This window comes from Choloepus didactylus, chromosome 3 (assembly GCF_015220235.1).
Source record: "Choloepus didactylus isolate mChoDid1 chromosome 3, mChoDid1.pri, whole genome shotgun sequence".
NCBI lineage: Eukaryota > Metazoa > Chordata > Mammalia > Pilosa > Megalonychidae > Choloepus > Choloepus didactylus.
The window spans coordinates 83850632-83868127 of NC_051309.1; the positions used below are offsets into that span (position 1 = coordinate 83850632).

Below are 17496 nucleotides of genomic sequence, written 5' to 3' on the forward strand. Positions count from 1 at the left end.
GCCACTACTCAGTATTCCATCGTATATATACACCACAGTTCACCTTCCGTTTATCATTCAGTGTACCCCTAGGCCACCTCCATCCATTGTGAATTGTGAATTCTGCTGCCATAAAGATCAATGTGCAATGTCCTCTCATGTCCCTGCTCTCAGTTCTTCCAAGTATATACCCAATAATTGGGTTGCAGGATCATATGGCAACCACACAGTTAGCTTCCTGTGTAACCATCACACTGCCCTCCAGCTGGGATGTGCCATTCTACCTCTCTACCAACAAGGAATAAGTACATCCCTCTCTCCACATTTTCTCCAGCACTTGTATTCCTCTGTTTATTTTTAAAACAGTTTTATTCACACACCATACAATCCACCCTAATGATTCCCAGTATAATCATGTAGTTAATGCATTCACCACTGCAATCTATATGAGGATATGGCCATCTCTTCCTCAAAGAAAAAGGAAAAGAAGAAGAAAAATGAAGAATAAAAATACGAAAGATGGAAGAAAAATAAAAATAAAATATAATGAAAAGGTCAGACGACAACACCACCACCAAGAATCTCAGATCACTCCCTTATATCCCCCTCTTACAGATATTTACCTTGGGTATATTGCCTTTGTTACAATTAATGGAAGCATCTTACAATGTTACCATTAACTATAGACTCTAGTTTGCATTGATTGTATTTTTCCCCTATACAATCCAATTGTTAACACCTTGCAATGTTGACATTCATTTGTTCTTCCTCATTTAAAAACATTCTTATATTTGTACATTTAATCACCATCATTCACCACTCTAGGTTTTGCTAAGTTATACAATCCCAGTATTTATCTTCTATCTTTCTTTCTGGTGTCATACATGCCCTTAGCCTTCCTCTTTCAACCATACTCACATTCATTTCTGTTCAGAGCACTTACAATATTGTATTACCATCATACACTGTTATGCTATCCATTCCATTTCTGGATCTATACAGTCAATCCTGTTGAACCTTCTGTAATCCTTCAGCATCAAATGACCGATCTCTAACCTCTTTCTATCTCCTGATAACCTGTGTTCTCAGCTCTCAAATTTTGATCATCAATGTTAGTCCATATTAGTGAGACCATACAGTACCCTTACTGACAGTCTTCATTTCTACACTGTTCTCCAGACCTCTCTCTCCTGTCTTTTCCTCTGCCTGTAGTGTTCCTTTAGTATTTCTTGTTGAGCAGGTATCTTGTTCACAAACTCTGTCACTGTCTGTTTGTCTGAAAATATTTTAATCTCTCCCTCATTTTTGAAGGACAGTTTTGCTGTATATAGAATTCTGGTTGGCAGTTTTTCTCTTTTGGTATCTTGAATATATCACACCACTGCCTTCTTGTTCCATGGTTTTTACTGAGAAGTCCACACATAGTCTTATCGAGCTTCCTTTGTATGTGATGGATCGCTTTTCTCTTGCTGCTTTCAGAATTCTCTATTTGTCTTTGACATTTGATAATCTGATACTTCAGTGTCTTGGAGTCGGTCTACCTGGATCAATTCTCTTTGGGGTACGTTGCGCATTTTGGATCTCCAATTTTATGTTTTTCAAAAGAGATTGGAAATTTTCATTGATTATTTCCTCCATTATTCTTTCTGCCCCTTATCTCTTCTCTTCTCCTCTAGGACACCCATGACACATATATTCATGTACTTCATGTTGTCTTTCAATTCCCTGAGATGCTTTTCATATTTTTCCATTCTTCTCCTATCTGTTCTTTTGTGTGTAGAATTTCTGATGTCCTGTCTGCTAGTTCCTGAATCCTTTCTTCTGCCTCTTCATATCTGCTGTTGTATGTCTCCATTGTTTTTTCATCTCTTCTGTTGTGCCTTTCATTCCCATAAGTTCTGCCAATTGTTTTCTCAAACTTTGGAGTTCTTCCTTATGCTCAGTGTCTTCTTTATATCCTTCATCTCTTTTGCCATATCTTCCTTCAACCCACTGATTTAATTTTTGAATTAAAATTAATTTTTGAATTAATTTTAGCATATTTTTTTGAAGAACTTTACTTAGTTTCAACTCCTGTACCTCATTTGAATTGTAAGTTTGTTTCTTTGACTGGGCTGTATCTTTGTTTTTCCTAGTGTGATTCATAATTTTTTTTTTTTTTTTTTTTTTTTTTTTGTCTAGGCATCTGGTTTCCTTGATTACCCCAATTAGATTTTCCCACACCAGACAAACCCAGGTCACAGGAGGAGGGTGTAATCAGTATCAGGTTCCCTGAGGGTGAGACCCAGCAGATTGTCAGATTTTTCTGTGAGGTCTCTAGACACTGTGCTGCTCCTATCCTGCCCAACAGGTGGCACTTGTCAGCCCGCAGCTCCCCACCGGCGTAAAGATGTGTGGTGCATTTAATTCTCAGTGGACCCTGTCCCAGCCAGTGACTGAGGGTGTCAGAAGCCAAGATTAAGTTTCTTTCTCCACCACCACCTCCCCCCACCCAGGCCCTGGGGTCTGAGTTCTTTGAGGGAGGGCAGACACTTGAGCTGGGCCCCACCCCACCCCTTTTCTTAGGGAAAGATAAGCTCTTTAGGGAATTATCTTCTACACTTGAGTTTGAGTTTTTCCTTTGACTCTCTGGCTATCTTAACTCTACACTTGCCTGGGTCAATGCTGACAATTGAAACTGCCTGAGGCTTTCTCTAATGAGCTACTTAGAATGGGAGAAGCAAAAAGGAAAAAATTCCCCTGAAAAGAACCAGTCCCCAGTCCTCCAGTTCACCAGGCAAGAACTAGAGTTGATACCCAGTTCTGTGTGCCCCTTTTCTTGGGACACAGCCCTTTTCCAGTGTTCTGAGCTCAGCAGACTCCAAAAGCCTCTGTTTTTATTGATTTGTGCATTTTTTTTCCATCAGCCCTGCTTCTTCTCTGCCAGGGGAAAGCTCCAGATTCCTTTCCTGCTTGTTCTGGGTTTATCTGTGCTTGTCACCTGCATTCAGTAGTCCAAATTTGTTAATTCAAACCATAATTGTAGCTTGGTTGAGCTCCATTCCCTTGCTTCTGGCAGGTACTACTTCTTTTTCCCATAGGGAAGTGTTGCAACTCAGCCTGCCATACTAGTGGTGGAGGGGTGCCAGCTCTGCTGTTTGAGGGAGTTTTACAGTTTACAGTTCAATGCTGCAATCTCAGTCATTCCACCCATTCCAGACTGGTGTATGATGTGTGTTCGTTCGGTCACAGATGTCCCCCCATCAGTTGTTCCAGACTATTTTCTAGTTATTCCTGGCCATTTGCTAACTGCTCTAGGGGACTAACTGAATTTCACACCTCCCTATGCCACCATCTTGCCCTGCCTCCCCCAAAATTAATTTTTAAATATTAAAAATATTTCTGTGCACTAGCAAGAAAAATTAAAAGATTATATCATTTATAATATAATATATTAAAATATCACATATCAAAGAATAAATCAAACAAAAGATGTATAACTTCTAGGGAAAATTTATATTATGATTATCTCCATAGAAAACCCCAAAGAATCTATTGACAAAGTATTAGGAGAAAAAGGAGTATTAGCAAGGCACCAAACCTAAGATAAATAAATAGCAATACCATTGTTATACATCAGAAAGAAAATAAAAGAAAGAAGGGGGGGGGGAAAGCCAGTAAATGGAACTAAAAGGATGACACCATTTATAACAATAGTTTAAAAAACCACATACCTTAGACTAAATCTAACAAAACTATGCAATATTTATACACAGAAATTATAACACTTAATTGACAGACATTTAAAAATTGCTAAATAAATGAAAAGATATACCATATTCATGAAGAGGAAGATTTATTATGAAAAAGATAGCAATTCTCCCAGTGATCTTTCAGTTCAGTTCAGTTCCAATGAGAAGCCCAATGGTCTTTTTATGGAACTTGATAAGCTGATTCTAAACATATATGGAAGGAAAAGAAGCCAAAATTCTAAAGTATGGTAGGTGGACAGGGAGTCTGTCCTCCCAGATATCAAGACTTATATATAATTACACTAAATTAGTGTAGCCCAGGGTAGACATAATAGAGCATCTCTATGCTTTTGAAACAGATCTATATTTGGAAATCTGATGTGACAAAGAAAGATTAGTGGAAACAGGAAGAACTATTTTTTTAAAATAGATCTGGAAAAAATGCTTATTCATTCAAAAATACAGGCCTTGCACCCCCTACTTCACACCCTATACAGAAATTAGCTTCAGACAGATCAAGTACTTAAGTGTCACAAATGAATTCTTTGTAGAAGAGAGATGAATATTTTTACAGTATTGGGAAAGGGAAGAATTTCTTTAGTAACAAAAACATGCTAAGTATTTAAAAAATAAATTTGTCTGTATTAAAATTAAGAACTTCTGTTCATCAAGACATACCATGAAGAAAGAAAACTGGTTGCAAACTGGATAAAAATATCTGTAATACATATAACTGGAAACAATGAAGAAAACATTAAAAATTCCTGCAGATCAAGAAGAAAAAGACAATGCAATAGAAAAGCAATCAAGAGACATGATCAGAAATTTCACAGAAGTGACACCCATATGGACAGTAAACAAATGAAAAATGTTCTCTTTATTATTGATCACAGAAAGCAAATTAAATCTATATACCATTTTATACCCATTCAATTGGCAAAAGTTAAAACATCTGACAACACCAAAAGTTGGAGAAGAAATGGATCTACAGGAGGTTCTTTACATTGTTGGTGGGAGTGTTAATGGAATAACCACTTTGGGAAATCATTTGGCATTATCTTATGAGGATGAATATTCATATACCCTGTGGCTTAACTGTTCCAATTCTAGATTCATACCCAAGAGAAACCTTCACATATACACCAAAAGACATGTAAAAGAATGTTCGTAGCAGTACTTTTTGTAAAGCAGAAATACTGAAACAACCTACAGGAAACCAGCTGTGATAACTTGTGGAATATTTACTCTATGGAATATGAGAGAGCAGTCAAAACAAATGAACTAAAGCTATGTGCAACAATATAGTTGGATCTTAGTGTACTATTGAGTAAAACATAAATAAAGTCCCACAAGTATAGAGTCTACCCCATTTTCACAAGTTAAAGAAAAAAAACTCAAATACTATACTTTTTTAGTAATATATCAAGCGATACTTGGAATTGAAGGAAATGAGAAACAAGATTTGATGTAATTAGAAACCCAGGGACAGGATGAAGGAGTACATAGGTAAAAAATGTTGATTATTATCAAAGTCTAGTTCTTGGTTGATTGGTGGGTCCATGGATGTATAAATAATAAAAAGAAAATGAAAGAACGAATTAACACAAAAAGGGGTAAGAAGGGCTTTGAGCAGGAAAATTCCATGAGAACAAGGTCTATTTTCTTAAGCATTTTTGTATACCCACAATCCCTTGGATATCTCAAATAGTAATTTTTCTTAAATTATGACAGAGTGTTTTCAGGAAAAAAAAAAAAAAACCTAGCTGATTGTCCACTTTTTCAAACCCAGCAGACCTTTGAGATATGTAACTAATAAGATATGCATGGCATGAAATAAGAATTTCTTTGCCAAATTTGCCAACCTGGAAATTAGAAGCTATTCATTCTCATCGAGAGCCAGAATCTCTCTCCTTACAGTTCATCACTAGCTGAGAAGATAATAATACCTTAAAACTCTCAGCTGTCTTTTTAAAATTCTCTCTGAGAGTACTCACAGTAATAGCACGAAGTAGTCTTCTGGAAGCTTATGTATTATGTTTGATAACCTACATGGAGAAATAGAGAAACTTTCTTTAAAAGTATAAATTCAGGGGAAGTGTTCTGAAGTTTCTCAGCTTCAATGAATTTGAGTTCCCGTCTTTGCTAGTGCCAAGTGATGTGAGGAAATATGGATAGCTCTGTGATCTTGGTTTGAAGCTCTAAACCACTAACTCAGGCTTCTGGGAATACAAATAAGAACTAACTGAAACTGGCAGTCCTCAGACCATCAAGTATCCCATGCTCACATTCCTAATCCCATACCTCAAACAACTGAAGAAAGTCATGAAAATTTGCATTTGAAAGTACAATTGACTGTGCAACATTTATTTTCATTGTTGCTGTAGTAAAGAGTAGACTGTCCCCATTTACACTGTCAACTGCTCTAAAGATGAATGGCTCAGGGAAACTTTCCAAGAAAATGTTGCCTGCCTCTTAGATATAGCTATTTCCAAAAATATCCTTGATGAAGGAGGAAATTGTTCACTAAGATATCAATTATTGTCCATGTAGAACCATAAAAAGCCTATTTTATTTCTCAGTAAACAATACAGAAGGAAAGGGAAATGGTCTTTGTTAAGACTGGGCATCTTGGGGACTGAGATCCATAAGTTCAGCCCTGAGAGAAGTCCATAAGATTTCCAAAATTTTTTGTTAAACCAAAATTGTACCATGTTGAATATTACTTAAAGTGAGTCATTAGCTAAGCTAAATAACTTTCATTCTTTTTGTTTTCACATAGACTTTCCAAAAACTTATTATGTTTTGTAGATTTTACCTATTTCCAAAAAGCAAACTATCTTTAGTCTAGAAGTGGCCTACATCATTTACAGATAGAAGACTTATAGCTCTGACTGTGTTTTATTCTTTGCCAGATGCCTGTAATAAAAACAAAACTTTGTGCGGCTCTTACAGTAATGATAGGGTATCTTTTTGTTATATGCTTCCCACCTAAAATGCATTTTAAGAGAAACTAAATACTGGGATTTTCAGACAGTTTTAAATGATGTTGCTTTTGACAAAGGAAAATGGACTCTTGCAGTTAGCAGAGAAGGAATATGCATGGTCTTTAACTTCTGGAAATATTTATTCCTGCAAATGTGCATTCACGTCCTGCCTCCTGTTTGCCTTAGGATGATTCTTCCCCTGACCCAGAAATCTGGATTCAGTTAACTTCTCTGCCCCTGTATGGTGCTCTCTTAAGAACCTCAGGATCTGAGGTGGAGGAATTCTCAGAGATCTCCAATTTCACAATGGAAGACATTAACAACGAGAAAATTAGGTACATAACCCTTTTGTAGTATTTGGCAAGATTTTTACAAATCAACTGGTTGCAGCTCCCTTGAAAAAATATATTGCTTTTTTAAACAAAGATGCAGTTATCTTACCTGGCTTGTCAGTGTGGCTCATTAATCTGATTCTTCTTTTGGCCTTTATAGGTACTCAGCTGTGTTGGAGACAGACGGTCATCTGGTTACTGATAGCTTCCAGTTCTATGTCTCTGACATGGACCACAACCATCTGGACAACCAGATGTTTACCATCATTATCACTCCTGTTGAGAATCCACCTCTAGTCATTGCTTTTGCTGACCTTATCACGGTAAACAATTGTTGGATCAATGAACAGCGAAGGCTATAGATAGCTGGGATCTTTGGCAATGTAAATAATGGATTTTCTGACTAAATTGATTCTGTTCTTCCCCAACTTGCATACACAGTGGTATCAAGATCTGCATGGTTTTCAACCATGAGTTTTTTTTGTAAAGTATGAAAATAATTATAGGCAAAAGATCAAGTCATTATAGCCACATTATTAAGTCAGTCAACAAATATTTATGTGCTAGACACTACGCCAGATGTTGTTAGTATAGAGAGTAAAATTAGAAATGGAATGTATCTTTGACAAGTTTACGATGTACTGTTGGCAGCAACTAAAACATGGGGATAAGGACAGTGTCTTCAAATCCACTCTTGAAATCAAGTCAATATCCATCACTAGAAATGATATAGATAGTAATGTATACTGACCATTGACGTTACCTAGCCCTGGTTCTGTTACTTACTAGCTGAATGCCCTTGGGTCTATTAATTTTCCTTAGCCTCCATTTCCTCATCTTTAAATTATCACTAGTCCTAGTACATGGGGGTTGCTATGATTAAATAAAATAGCATGGTTAATCCCTAGCACACTACCCACCACATGGTAGGTGTTCAACCAAGGTTAATTCCTTTCCTCTTCCTATTCTACGTACCACAGTTCCAAAAGCTCAAGAAGTTTGCTGGTTTTGTCCAGCAATTGAAACTTCATTGCACTTCAAGTTATTTCTGAATGATTTCTATATGCCTCCCATTTTTCCGTTTCCACACCTTGGGGAAATCTCTTGGACCTTCCCCTACCCTCAAAGTCAGGGTGACCTTGCGCTTTGTATAGTTAGCCTAGGAGTTGTCCAGACTAAAAATGGCTTGGCCATTTCTAGCAGGCTAGCAAAAAATGCCAGGCTCAGGTTTCAGAGTAGGCAGACAAAGCAGGGCCCTGAAGGAAAGGGTTAGTCTGAGCAACTGCTTTTATTTCACTGATTTATTTTCCTCCTTGACATTAAGATAAGCACTCATTTTCAGGTATGGTGAACCGTTTCTTCCTGCCACACCTATAAATGTATACAATAAGGGAACAAACTGAACTCTTTATTCTGGACAAGAATACCTAGAGAACAGAGTCACCCTCATGGTATCTGAGGCAGGACCGCTCAATCATTTTCTTGCTATGGGCTTTGAATGTTGTTACAGAAGGAAGGCTGCCATCTTGGCATGCCGCTGTGCAGAGGTGGGTGATTAGAATGGACTGGAGCTGCTTTATAACCAGATCCATCATTTAATGAAGCACAACTTTGAAGGGAGACACTGAAGTCATCATGTCTAAGTGTAGCTTTGAGAGGTGCTGAAAGATTGCCTTGCTTCAGCAGTGCACACAGTCCTCATCTGTCTGTAGAGGATCTGCCTCCTCGAAGAAGTGGAATTGGTGCTGGAAGGTCACCCCAGGCAGCATTTTTCAGTTCAGTTCATTTTTACTGCAGTTATGTGCAAGCACCCAAGGACTCTCTCGGTTCTTTTCTTTCTTAGGTTGATGAGGGAGGGAGAGCCCCACTCTCCTTTCACCATTTCTTTGCTGCTGATGAACATGACAACCTCCAGGGAGATGCTGTCATTAAACTAAGTGCTCTGCCCAAATATGGCTGCATCGAGAACATGGGAACAGGTACCAGTAGTAGCTGTGCTGTAGAATTGTTCAGGGCCTGGACATTGTTCAGGGTCGAGGCAGGACATTGTGTCCAATTAAGCCTGAAGATGATGAACTACAGCAGGAGGGGGCCATTTAAAAGAAATAGAAGGAAGGATGATTTCATTCATTCATTCATTCAACAAAATTTACTGAGCATTTTCTGTGTACCAGGTACTTTTTCAAGCACAAAACAGACAAAAATCTCTACCCTCATGGTGCCTTAGATCTAGTGGGGGGAGATAGATAAAAAACCTAAGAAAAGAGAAAAGTATACGAGATGTTAGAAGGTCAATGAGTGCTAAGGGAAAAAATAGATCAGGGTAAAGAGATTTGGTATGCCAGCAATGGGGGTGGATGGGGCTTGTGGATGACATTGAGAATTGAGTGTCAAGGAAATAAAATTCCCGTCCTTTTATTGCAAGGCCTCTGCTGTTTTAGCTCCTTCTAAGAATATGACATGAATTGAAATGCATGCTTGTCTGTCTGTAATACCCTCCTCTCATCCCTCCCCTCCACCATCTGTCCTGGACCCACTGCCCTTGGCGATTATCACAGAGAAGGGAAGGCAAGAAAGTGTGTGCTCTCTACAGGCCCCGGAGACCTGCTGTGACTGGCGGTTAAGACAGCTCATGGCAGGTTGCTGCCTCTGCAGTGGGACACTCCTGAGCACCAGCGTGAGGCTCTAATTGGCACACCACCAGCAGCCCCCACAGAGAAGCCATTGACTGAAGGTGTCCAGGGCCAATGTGGTGCCTGGGATTTGAGCCCAGTTACTGGAAACTCATTTAGCATTAATCATATTTCTCTACAAAAAGTCTTGGGTCTTGCCTTTTAATGATTGTACTCAGATTTTTTCTTTTTTTTTTTTTTGGTTGCAGAATTAGGTTTACTTCAACAAATGTTTGTGCTAGGAATGATGGATCTAAAGATAAATAAAACACCAATCCTGCCTCAAGTAGGAGATAGATAGGAAGGCTGATAAATTAAAATAAATAGTAAATGTCAGAACAGGGAAAGGAAAATTGCACTGAAAAATTGCACAGGACAAAACAGCTACTTTTGCCTGGGGAGGCAGAAAATCTGAGAAAGTGACAGTGGAACTGGAATTCGAAGGGTTAGTGAGGGTCGGTTAGTGAGAGTTGACATAGAGGGCAAATGAAGTTTCTCGAGAGTTAAGAGAATGGGCAAAGGTGGGGATTGATCTAGAATACATGGAGAGCAGTGTCTCGCTGGCCCAGAAGTCAAATGTCTGGCAAGCTTCAGCCTCTCTGAAAAGTGATTCTAAAACTTCAACATGCATACAGATTGCCTGGAGGGCTTGTTAAAATAGTTCCCTGGCACCGTCCCCAGAGTTCCTCCTTTTTCAGGGGGTCAGGTAGGACCTGTGAACTTGCATTTCCAACCGGCCCACAGGTGATGCTCTTGCAGCTGATCAGAAGACCACACCTGGAGAGCCACTGTTCTGCAACATTGACATGAACCTGAAGTGAGCAACAGGCTTTTGGGGGACCAAAATAATTTTCCCAAGGTATATCAGCTGAGGGCCCCACCCTTTGCTCCAGAGGAGAGACCCTTCTGACTGCTGAGAACAGAGTCTGTTTTATGTGGATGAAAATACTACTGAAATTCAGAACCAAATGATCAAAAGAACATATTTTTAAAAACTATTAGAAGCAGCAGATTTTATTTATTTCTTACCAACAAGAAGGGAGGAAAACAATATTTATAGTGTAAGGCATGAACTCTAACAGCATGGCATCTGCATTCATTTAGTACTGACACAAACAGGACAGGACCCACTTTCCATGACCACTGAGGACAACACTGTACTCCAGTGCAGTGCAATAATAGACCCTCATAATGACATCCCACATGCATTGAGAACTATTTAATTTGCACATGGTAAATGCTGTTTAAGAAGGCAGAAAGGCAGGTTAATGCAAATAACTTACATCAAAAGTAAGAAGGTGCAATTTTAAAAATAGAATTGGTGCTCAAAACTTCAGTGACAGATTTGCTTGTTGAATAATTTGTTCTCCAATAATATAAAATAAGGCATTATTATATTTATGTTTTTTTGAGGCATAATTTATTTTACTTAGGCTATTTGGGCCCAAATTTAAGAAGCCAGATTTATCATATTTATGGTGATTAATGGAAGCAGAAAATAAAAATTTGAAGGAATTCTAGCAATTTCTTCTGGAAACTCTGAAGTGTATGTCCAGGGATCATCAGGATCACTGTCACTAAGATTGCTCTATACTTCTGGGATCAAGAAGAATTAATTATAGAAAATCTGAGGGGTAAAATTTAAGAAAATTCATGTGATTGCAGAAAAGATATTTGTTTTGTGTCTGTATTTCAAAGATACATGAAATTCTAAAGAACACTTTTTGTTTCTAGTCTTTCTGTTGGGTTGTCGACAAAAGGATGCCACTCTCTACACTTCAGGAAGTTAATGCCTTTTAATTTATGATCTGATCTTTACAAAGGTCCATGGAAGAAGAGAGGGAGAATGTCTTGTTGCTTTCAGGTCTGCTCTCTACACTTCTGTCTGGTTATGTATATATCGCCAGTGAATATCTGAAGGCACCATGTTTGAAAACACAAGGGTTTCTTTTTGTCCTCTTTCTAAAAGAAAATTTTGGTAACAATTTAAAATCCATCAATTAGAGAGACTCAGAATCAAGTAAGAGGCAAGTCGTCCATCATTTAGACATTTCTTACTCTTCCCCTTGACCTTTTACAGAGTTTGGGGTTGGGATGAGAAGAAAAAGAAACTGGAAGCAGCATTTTCTATGGAGCTCTGAGTGGTACCCAAGCTTCTCACACAGAAACCTTGGTGTGTTCTCTCAGGGGGAGGCTGTCACCCATGCCAAGTTTTCCTTAAGGGACTGAGCTAAACAAGATGAACAAGATAAACAGTTAATTAGCTAAACAAGATAAACAGTTAATTATTTGGGGGGTGGATGTAGAAAGAATTCCTCTTGGAGGATCTGTCTGATAGAGTGGCTTTGAAACTGGCTGGAGCTTAAGGTGGAACCTCTACTCTTATGTCGTTACTCAACCCCAGACTCTTGTCATCCAAGACTCCTAACAAAGCAACCGCTGATTCTATGCTGCATAAAATAATAGCATCCTGAGTACTTGTGCTGTATATTATCTCATGGGATACCCAGAGGAAGCAGCTGGACAGGTGTATGCATTTATATAAATGAGAAATAATCATGGAGAAACTAGGATACTACCCCAGGTCTCCCAACTCCCAGTCTAGTGCTCTTTCCACTCTCCTCTATCTTTTTTCTCAAAACTATTTTCGCCTTTTGTTGATAATGGTGTCTCATTTCCTAGTTCAACCTAGTAAAAGGTTGAACTAGAAAACCAGCAGGAATTGATGGCTCAAGGTAAAAGTTCTCTCTTGCTGTTGAAACAGGTGATCGCTTTGGCCCTGGAGCTACCAGTGACCTGGAGGCGTCATTCCCTATTCAAGATGTCCTGGAAAACTACATTTACTACTTTCAGAGTGTTCATGAAAGCATTGAGCCAACCCATGATATTTTCAGTTTTTATGTGAGTAATGGAACCCGTCGTTCAGAAACTCACAGCATCAATATCACCATTGAGGTAAAGATTTTGGAATATCCCACCATTAGATAGTTTTATAGGGACTCAAAAGCTTAAAGACAATTGAATTTGACCTTCCATTTTAAAGGGTCAATTTAAAAATATAACCCTGACTTTCTGGAAACTTGGAGAATTTAGGCTGGTCTTTGGGGAAGGTTGGACATGGAAATCTGCATTTCCATTTCACAAGAAAATGTATTTGTTCTGTATAAAACCAGTTTGTGAGGGTCAGACAGAGAAACTTGTAGTCCCATATTTAGATTAAAACTAATAGGCACCTATATTTCCCTGAAATTATTGTGTGTGGTTTTACAAGCATAGTTTCCTTTTCTTATATTTTAATGCATTTATTCATTAAATTATAACATCAATGAAATATGTTCCTTGATGCTGTTTTTATTTTCATTTGAGGAGCTACCTGCCCCAGAGAGAAAGATAAAAGATCAAACTCAGAAGGAAATAACCTCTCCCTTGGGCAAATAAAACATATGATACCCTTAGCTCCCTTAAGGGACAGTGGTGAAGGGAGGTGTTATGAGAACAGGGAGACAACTTTAGAAACCCACACTTTGAAATATGGTTTCCTTCTATAGGTACAGTGATATGCTTTGGATTTTCTACGACAGTTCTGATTTCAAATAATGTGCCTGTTGATTCCCAGAGTATAGTTACATTTGTCAGAACACACATGTCCATATCTTGGTTCAGAAAATACAGTCATTATGTCTATGGAAGATCTCTGAAAACATTTTTGTAGAATGTCCATCAGCTTCTTTTCAAGGGAACATTTTATTTATGTCACTTGTTCTCCTTTCAGACTAATCATTTTGGTTGGGAAGTAATGATGGTGACATGTTTGTTAAATACTATTTTGATGGCAAAAGTGTCTGCAACAATTCTTTCTCTGAATGATGTGCATTTTGTTGTTTTTGTTGTTCTTAAACCAATTATCTGTGTGACCTAATATTTTATGCTTTAATCAGAAGAAGAACGATGAGCCTCCCAAGATGACTTTGCGGCCCCTCAGAGTGCCGCTGAGCTCAGGCGTGGTGATAAGCAATTCTTCTTTGAGTCTGCAAGACCTGGACACTCCAGACAACGAGCTGGTTTTTGTATTGACAAAAAAGCCTGACCACGGTAGGACACAACCTGCTACAAAAATCATCTTAATTGCAGTGCCCGATGGGTCCTTAGAATACACACATAAGATTGCAGTTGGCTCTTCCTTTGCCTTTCCTGTGGATAGTTTGTTCTTCATGTCAAAGTATAATCAAATTCACAGCTAGCTAATATTCTTTGGGGTTGCAGTAGACAGATTGTTTTAAAAGCCTGAATCCTAGGTAATTGCAGTCTCTGAAATTTAATTTCAGCTGTTTTCTTGCTTTCCTGTGTAACCTCAGACAAAACAGGTTCCAGAGCAGGCACACCCTCTTCTCAGAGTAAACATCATTACTTGATCATCCTGGGCCCATCCCATACAAGCAGCAGCATGGTAGCCTTGTTATTAACTGCAAAAGGTGTTCACCCTGGTTAGAGGTGTGCTAGATGTTTTTATGAGCTTGCTCCTTTAGCAAAGAAAGCACTTTTCCTTACTTAAACCAGAGGTAAAAACCACTGGGGGGATCTTCTACCTAGTTCTTTTCTAAGTGCCATCCCTCTGGTATTGTCTTCCAGTGCTTCTCAGTCTGTCATAATGCCTGCTGGTCTTTTAAAAGTGATATCATTTCTTTTGATGGAGAGTTAATAGAAGAGGCTGTTGGTCACGGTATCTTAGATTGCCTTGATTCACTTTCACTTTCTTTACTGAAGGATTTTTACTGTCCCATTTTAGAACACATGACCCTTTGAAAGCAGAGAAATATGCTTCAATCTAAAAATGCTCAGTATCTCTCTGAATTTAAAAGGAATTTAACACGTATTCCCATCTCCCACCCCAGCTGCCCTAGGAGGAAAGCAGAGAAAGGAGAGGGCTGTTTTCATTTTACAGTAGGGAAAAATAAGATTTAGATAATGAAGTGGCTTTGAGTTCATGGAGGGAGATTTTATTCTCATGCCACTACATTGCCTCGGCCATCTGTGTCTCTGTAAGAGATTTTTAACCATGAAAAATGGGACTGTCTCTTCTTTTGTGTAGAAAAGACCACAGGGGCAACACCCTGTGCTTCTGTAATGCTAAGTTGTTAATCATTGAAGTGTGTCTCATCAAGAATCACTGTGGCACTTGACTTTCTCTCCTGGCTCATACTAGTTGGAAAACTCAGACAATGTTTTGGTGCCCTGTGTATTTTACCATTCTCTCATGGTTTTTCTTTCCTTCCTTCCTCAGGTCATCTACTCTGGAGGAAAACTTCTTCTGAGCCTCTGAAAAATGGGGAGGTGTTAGCCCAGGGCTCCTCTTTTACCTACCAGGACATCCTTGACGAGCTGGTTGGGTACGTGCCTGGTGGCCCTGGTGTGGTAGTGGATGAGTTCCGGTTCTCTCTCACTGATGGCCTCCACACGGACACAGGAAGGATGGGGATCTACATAGAGCTGCCTACAAGGGGTGTCCCCCAATTGGCTGTAAACCAAGGCCTACAGCTCTCAGCAGGTACCAGAAGAATGAAGAAGAGTGGCCCTTACTTCCTCTTTGTCTAGATATATGATACTTCCTTCCATGTTGGCTCTGGGGGTAGATCTTGAACTAGCTGTTCAGACCTTGTGTAGACTGGAGTTTGGGGAAACAGTTGTTTTGGGGACACTAAATGTTGTGAGTGACCAATGCAAACCTCCAAAATTCTTTGGACTACATGTCTCCATCTGTGAATTTGAGAAAGAGTCAGAAGATTTTATATTCCCAAGGTCCTCAAAAATCTTAATTTATCCAAGTATAAACTTCCCTGCAGAAACCTGCTGCTGCTCAGCCAACTCCAGAGAAACAAACAATAAAAGAAATTGAGCAGCATTTTCAAGATGCTTATTAAAAAAAAAAAAAAAAAGCTATGGGTGGAGGGAAGTTGGGAAGCCTTCAGGCACTAAAAGATTATGCAAATAATTGAGAATTCTTAGATATTGTATTCTAGGAGCTAAGATAATTTTGCCTATGCATAAACAACACTGAAGGGCTTGTGACAAGTGCCAGTCTTGAATTCAATTTGCAGGAAAAAGTTACTAAATTAAGAGAGTGAACCTATCACCCACAGAGCATCTACGTCTCCCTGAAGTTCTGTTGTTTGTCTATTCTTATTCACGCATGTATTTTGTAGTGAAAAAAATATGGCAAAATAGTATTTGAATATTTGAGGATTTCTGAACTTCCCAGGTATCAAGCCTGAGGTTTGATTTTTCCCTATTTAGAAACTAATCAGTTAGCTTGGTGCTGTTTCATGGATGCTGGTAGAAGATGTGAGATTTCACAGTCAGAGATCAAGCACTTTGTTACTCACAGCACAGCAGGCACCGTGAATATTCACACACAGCTTCCTTCTGCCCTCCCGGTCCCAGGGGTGACACACAGGGCCCAGGTGGCTGCCTTCACATGCAGTGGGGTATGTTACAGAAGAGGAACACTGAGCATGGGGAGTTCACCGTGTTTATAGCAAGCAGTAAGCACACCAGATCTTTGTCCCAGAGGAAGACATTACATTGTCCTTCTGGGTTGCTCTCTGAGAAATGGCCTGGGTAGAGTGGTCGGAGCCTTGCTTTCTTGGCATTACCCAGCAAGAACATGCAGGATAAACAGGGCCCACAGTGGATTGCCACTCCCAGCACCAGGATGTATCACACATGAATGACTAGGATGTTCTTCACTGTAGTTTCTTTTTTTTTTAATATGGGAAAATGGCTGGACAGGAAAGCAAGGGCCAAAGCCCTGGGAAGAGTGTTTTTCCCAGTATCCAGCACCTTACCTCCATCCCCGACATCCATGCAGTGTTCCAGGGCCCGGCACCTCAAATCTTCCTATGCCATAATACCATTTCCTCTGTCTTGAGAAACATTACTTTTGACTCTTCCACTTGAGATGGCAACATGTTATGTTCATGAGTCTGTGCAAAGCGATTTTCTTAGGATATGGTGATCCTTGAGACAGTAAGTGGGTCCAAGGAGTTTTCATCATAGGCCTAGGAGTTATTTATATGACAGATCTAAGAGCTGTTACATAAGTCTAGGTACCATCTAAGGTCACTGGAGTAGAAGGAGCATAGGGAGAGAGTGGACAAGGATCAGAAGAGAAAAGGGACCCAGGTCTAAACTCAAGCGATCATTAGCAAACTGGAAAGTTGGGATTATTTTACTTAAGGTAATTAAAATTCATTCAACTGGAAACTGAGATGGGCAAGCACCTTGGTATTTAGACACAGAGAATGTGCAATAATTTAGTCTCTCGTCTCCTAAAATCATTTGACATACCACGCAAAGGAAATGATGGGGAATGACCTGCTCCCTTCTATTCTCACCCAGGGTCTGTAGCATGCATCACAGAACAGCACTTGAAAGTGACAGATCCTGACTCGGAGGACCGTCAGGTTATGTACATCATGAAGGAAGATCCTGGCGTGGGGTGCCTGCAGATGGTGAAGGGTGACAATCTGGAGCAAATCTCCGTTAAAGGCCCCGTTCGAAGTTTCAGCCAGGCTGACATTAGCCAAGGTCAGCCAGTTCTCTTCTGCCCACCCAGACCTTCACAGACTCCACTCACATTAGTAAAATGGAAGTTAAATGCCTGGTAGCCCATGGCAGTAAATTGTGCACTGTTTGTTTTGAATAAGAGCTGAAATATGGCTTCATTTAGTCTCTTTATTGTCTCCTCAATTTTTTTGTTGTTGTGTTTAAAAAAAAAACAAACTCTTTCTTGGCTAAAATG

At 39.3% G+C, this 17496-nt stretch overlaps 1 protein-coding gene across 7 annotated transcripts in view; it reads left to right on the forward strand.

Annotated features, from left to right (window-relative positions):
• The window catches only part of FRAS1 (Fraser extracellular matrix complex subunit 1), a 474784-nt gene that overhangs the window by 370365 nt on the left and 86923 nt on the right, over nucleotides 1-17496 (forward strand). For all 7 annotated transcript variants that reach the window (XR_005215891.1, XM_037830061.1, XM_037830063.1 and 4 more), the window contains 7 exons: nucleotides 6881-7029; nucleotides 7187-7349; nucleotides 8870-9005; nucleotides 12463-12653; nucleotides 13637-13790; nucleotides 14980-15243; nucleotides 17094-17282. Coding sequence is in view for 6 of the 7 variants with exons in the window: in XM_037830061.1 (XP_037685989.1) it covers nucleotides 6881-7029; nucleotides 7187-7349; nucleotides 8870-9005; nucleotides 12463-12653; nucleotides 13637-13790; nucleotides 14980-15243; nucleotides 17094-17282 (1246 nt within the window). In the remaining variant the exon portion in view is untranslated. The remainder of the gene's footprint in view (nucleotides 1-6880; nucleotides 7030-7186; nucleotides 7350-8869; nucleotides 9006-12462; nucleotides 12654-13636; nucleotides 13791-14979; nucleotides 15244-17093; nucleotides 17283-17496) is intronic.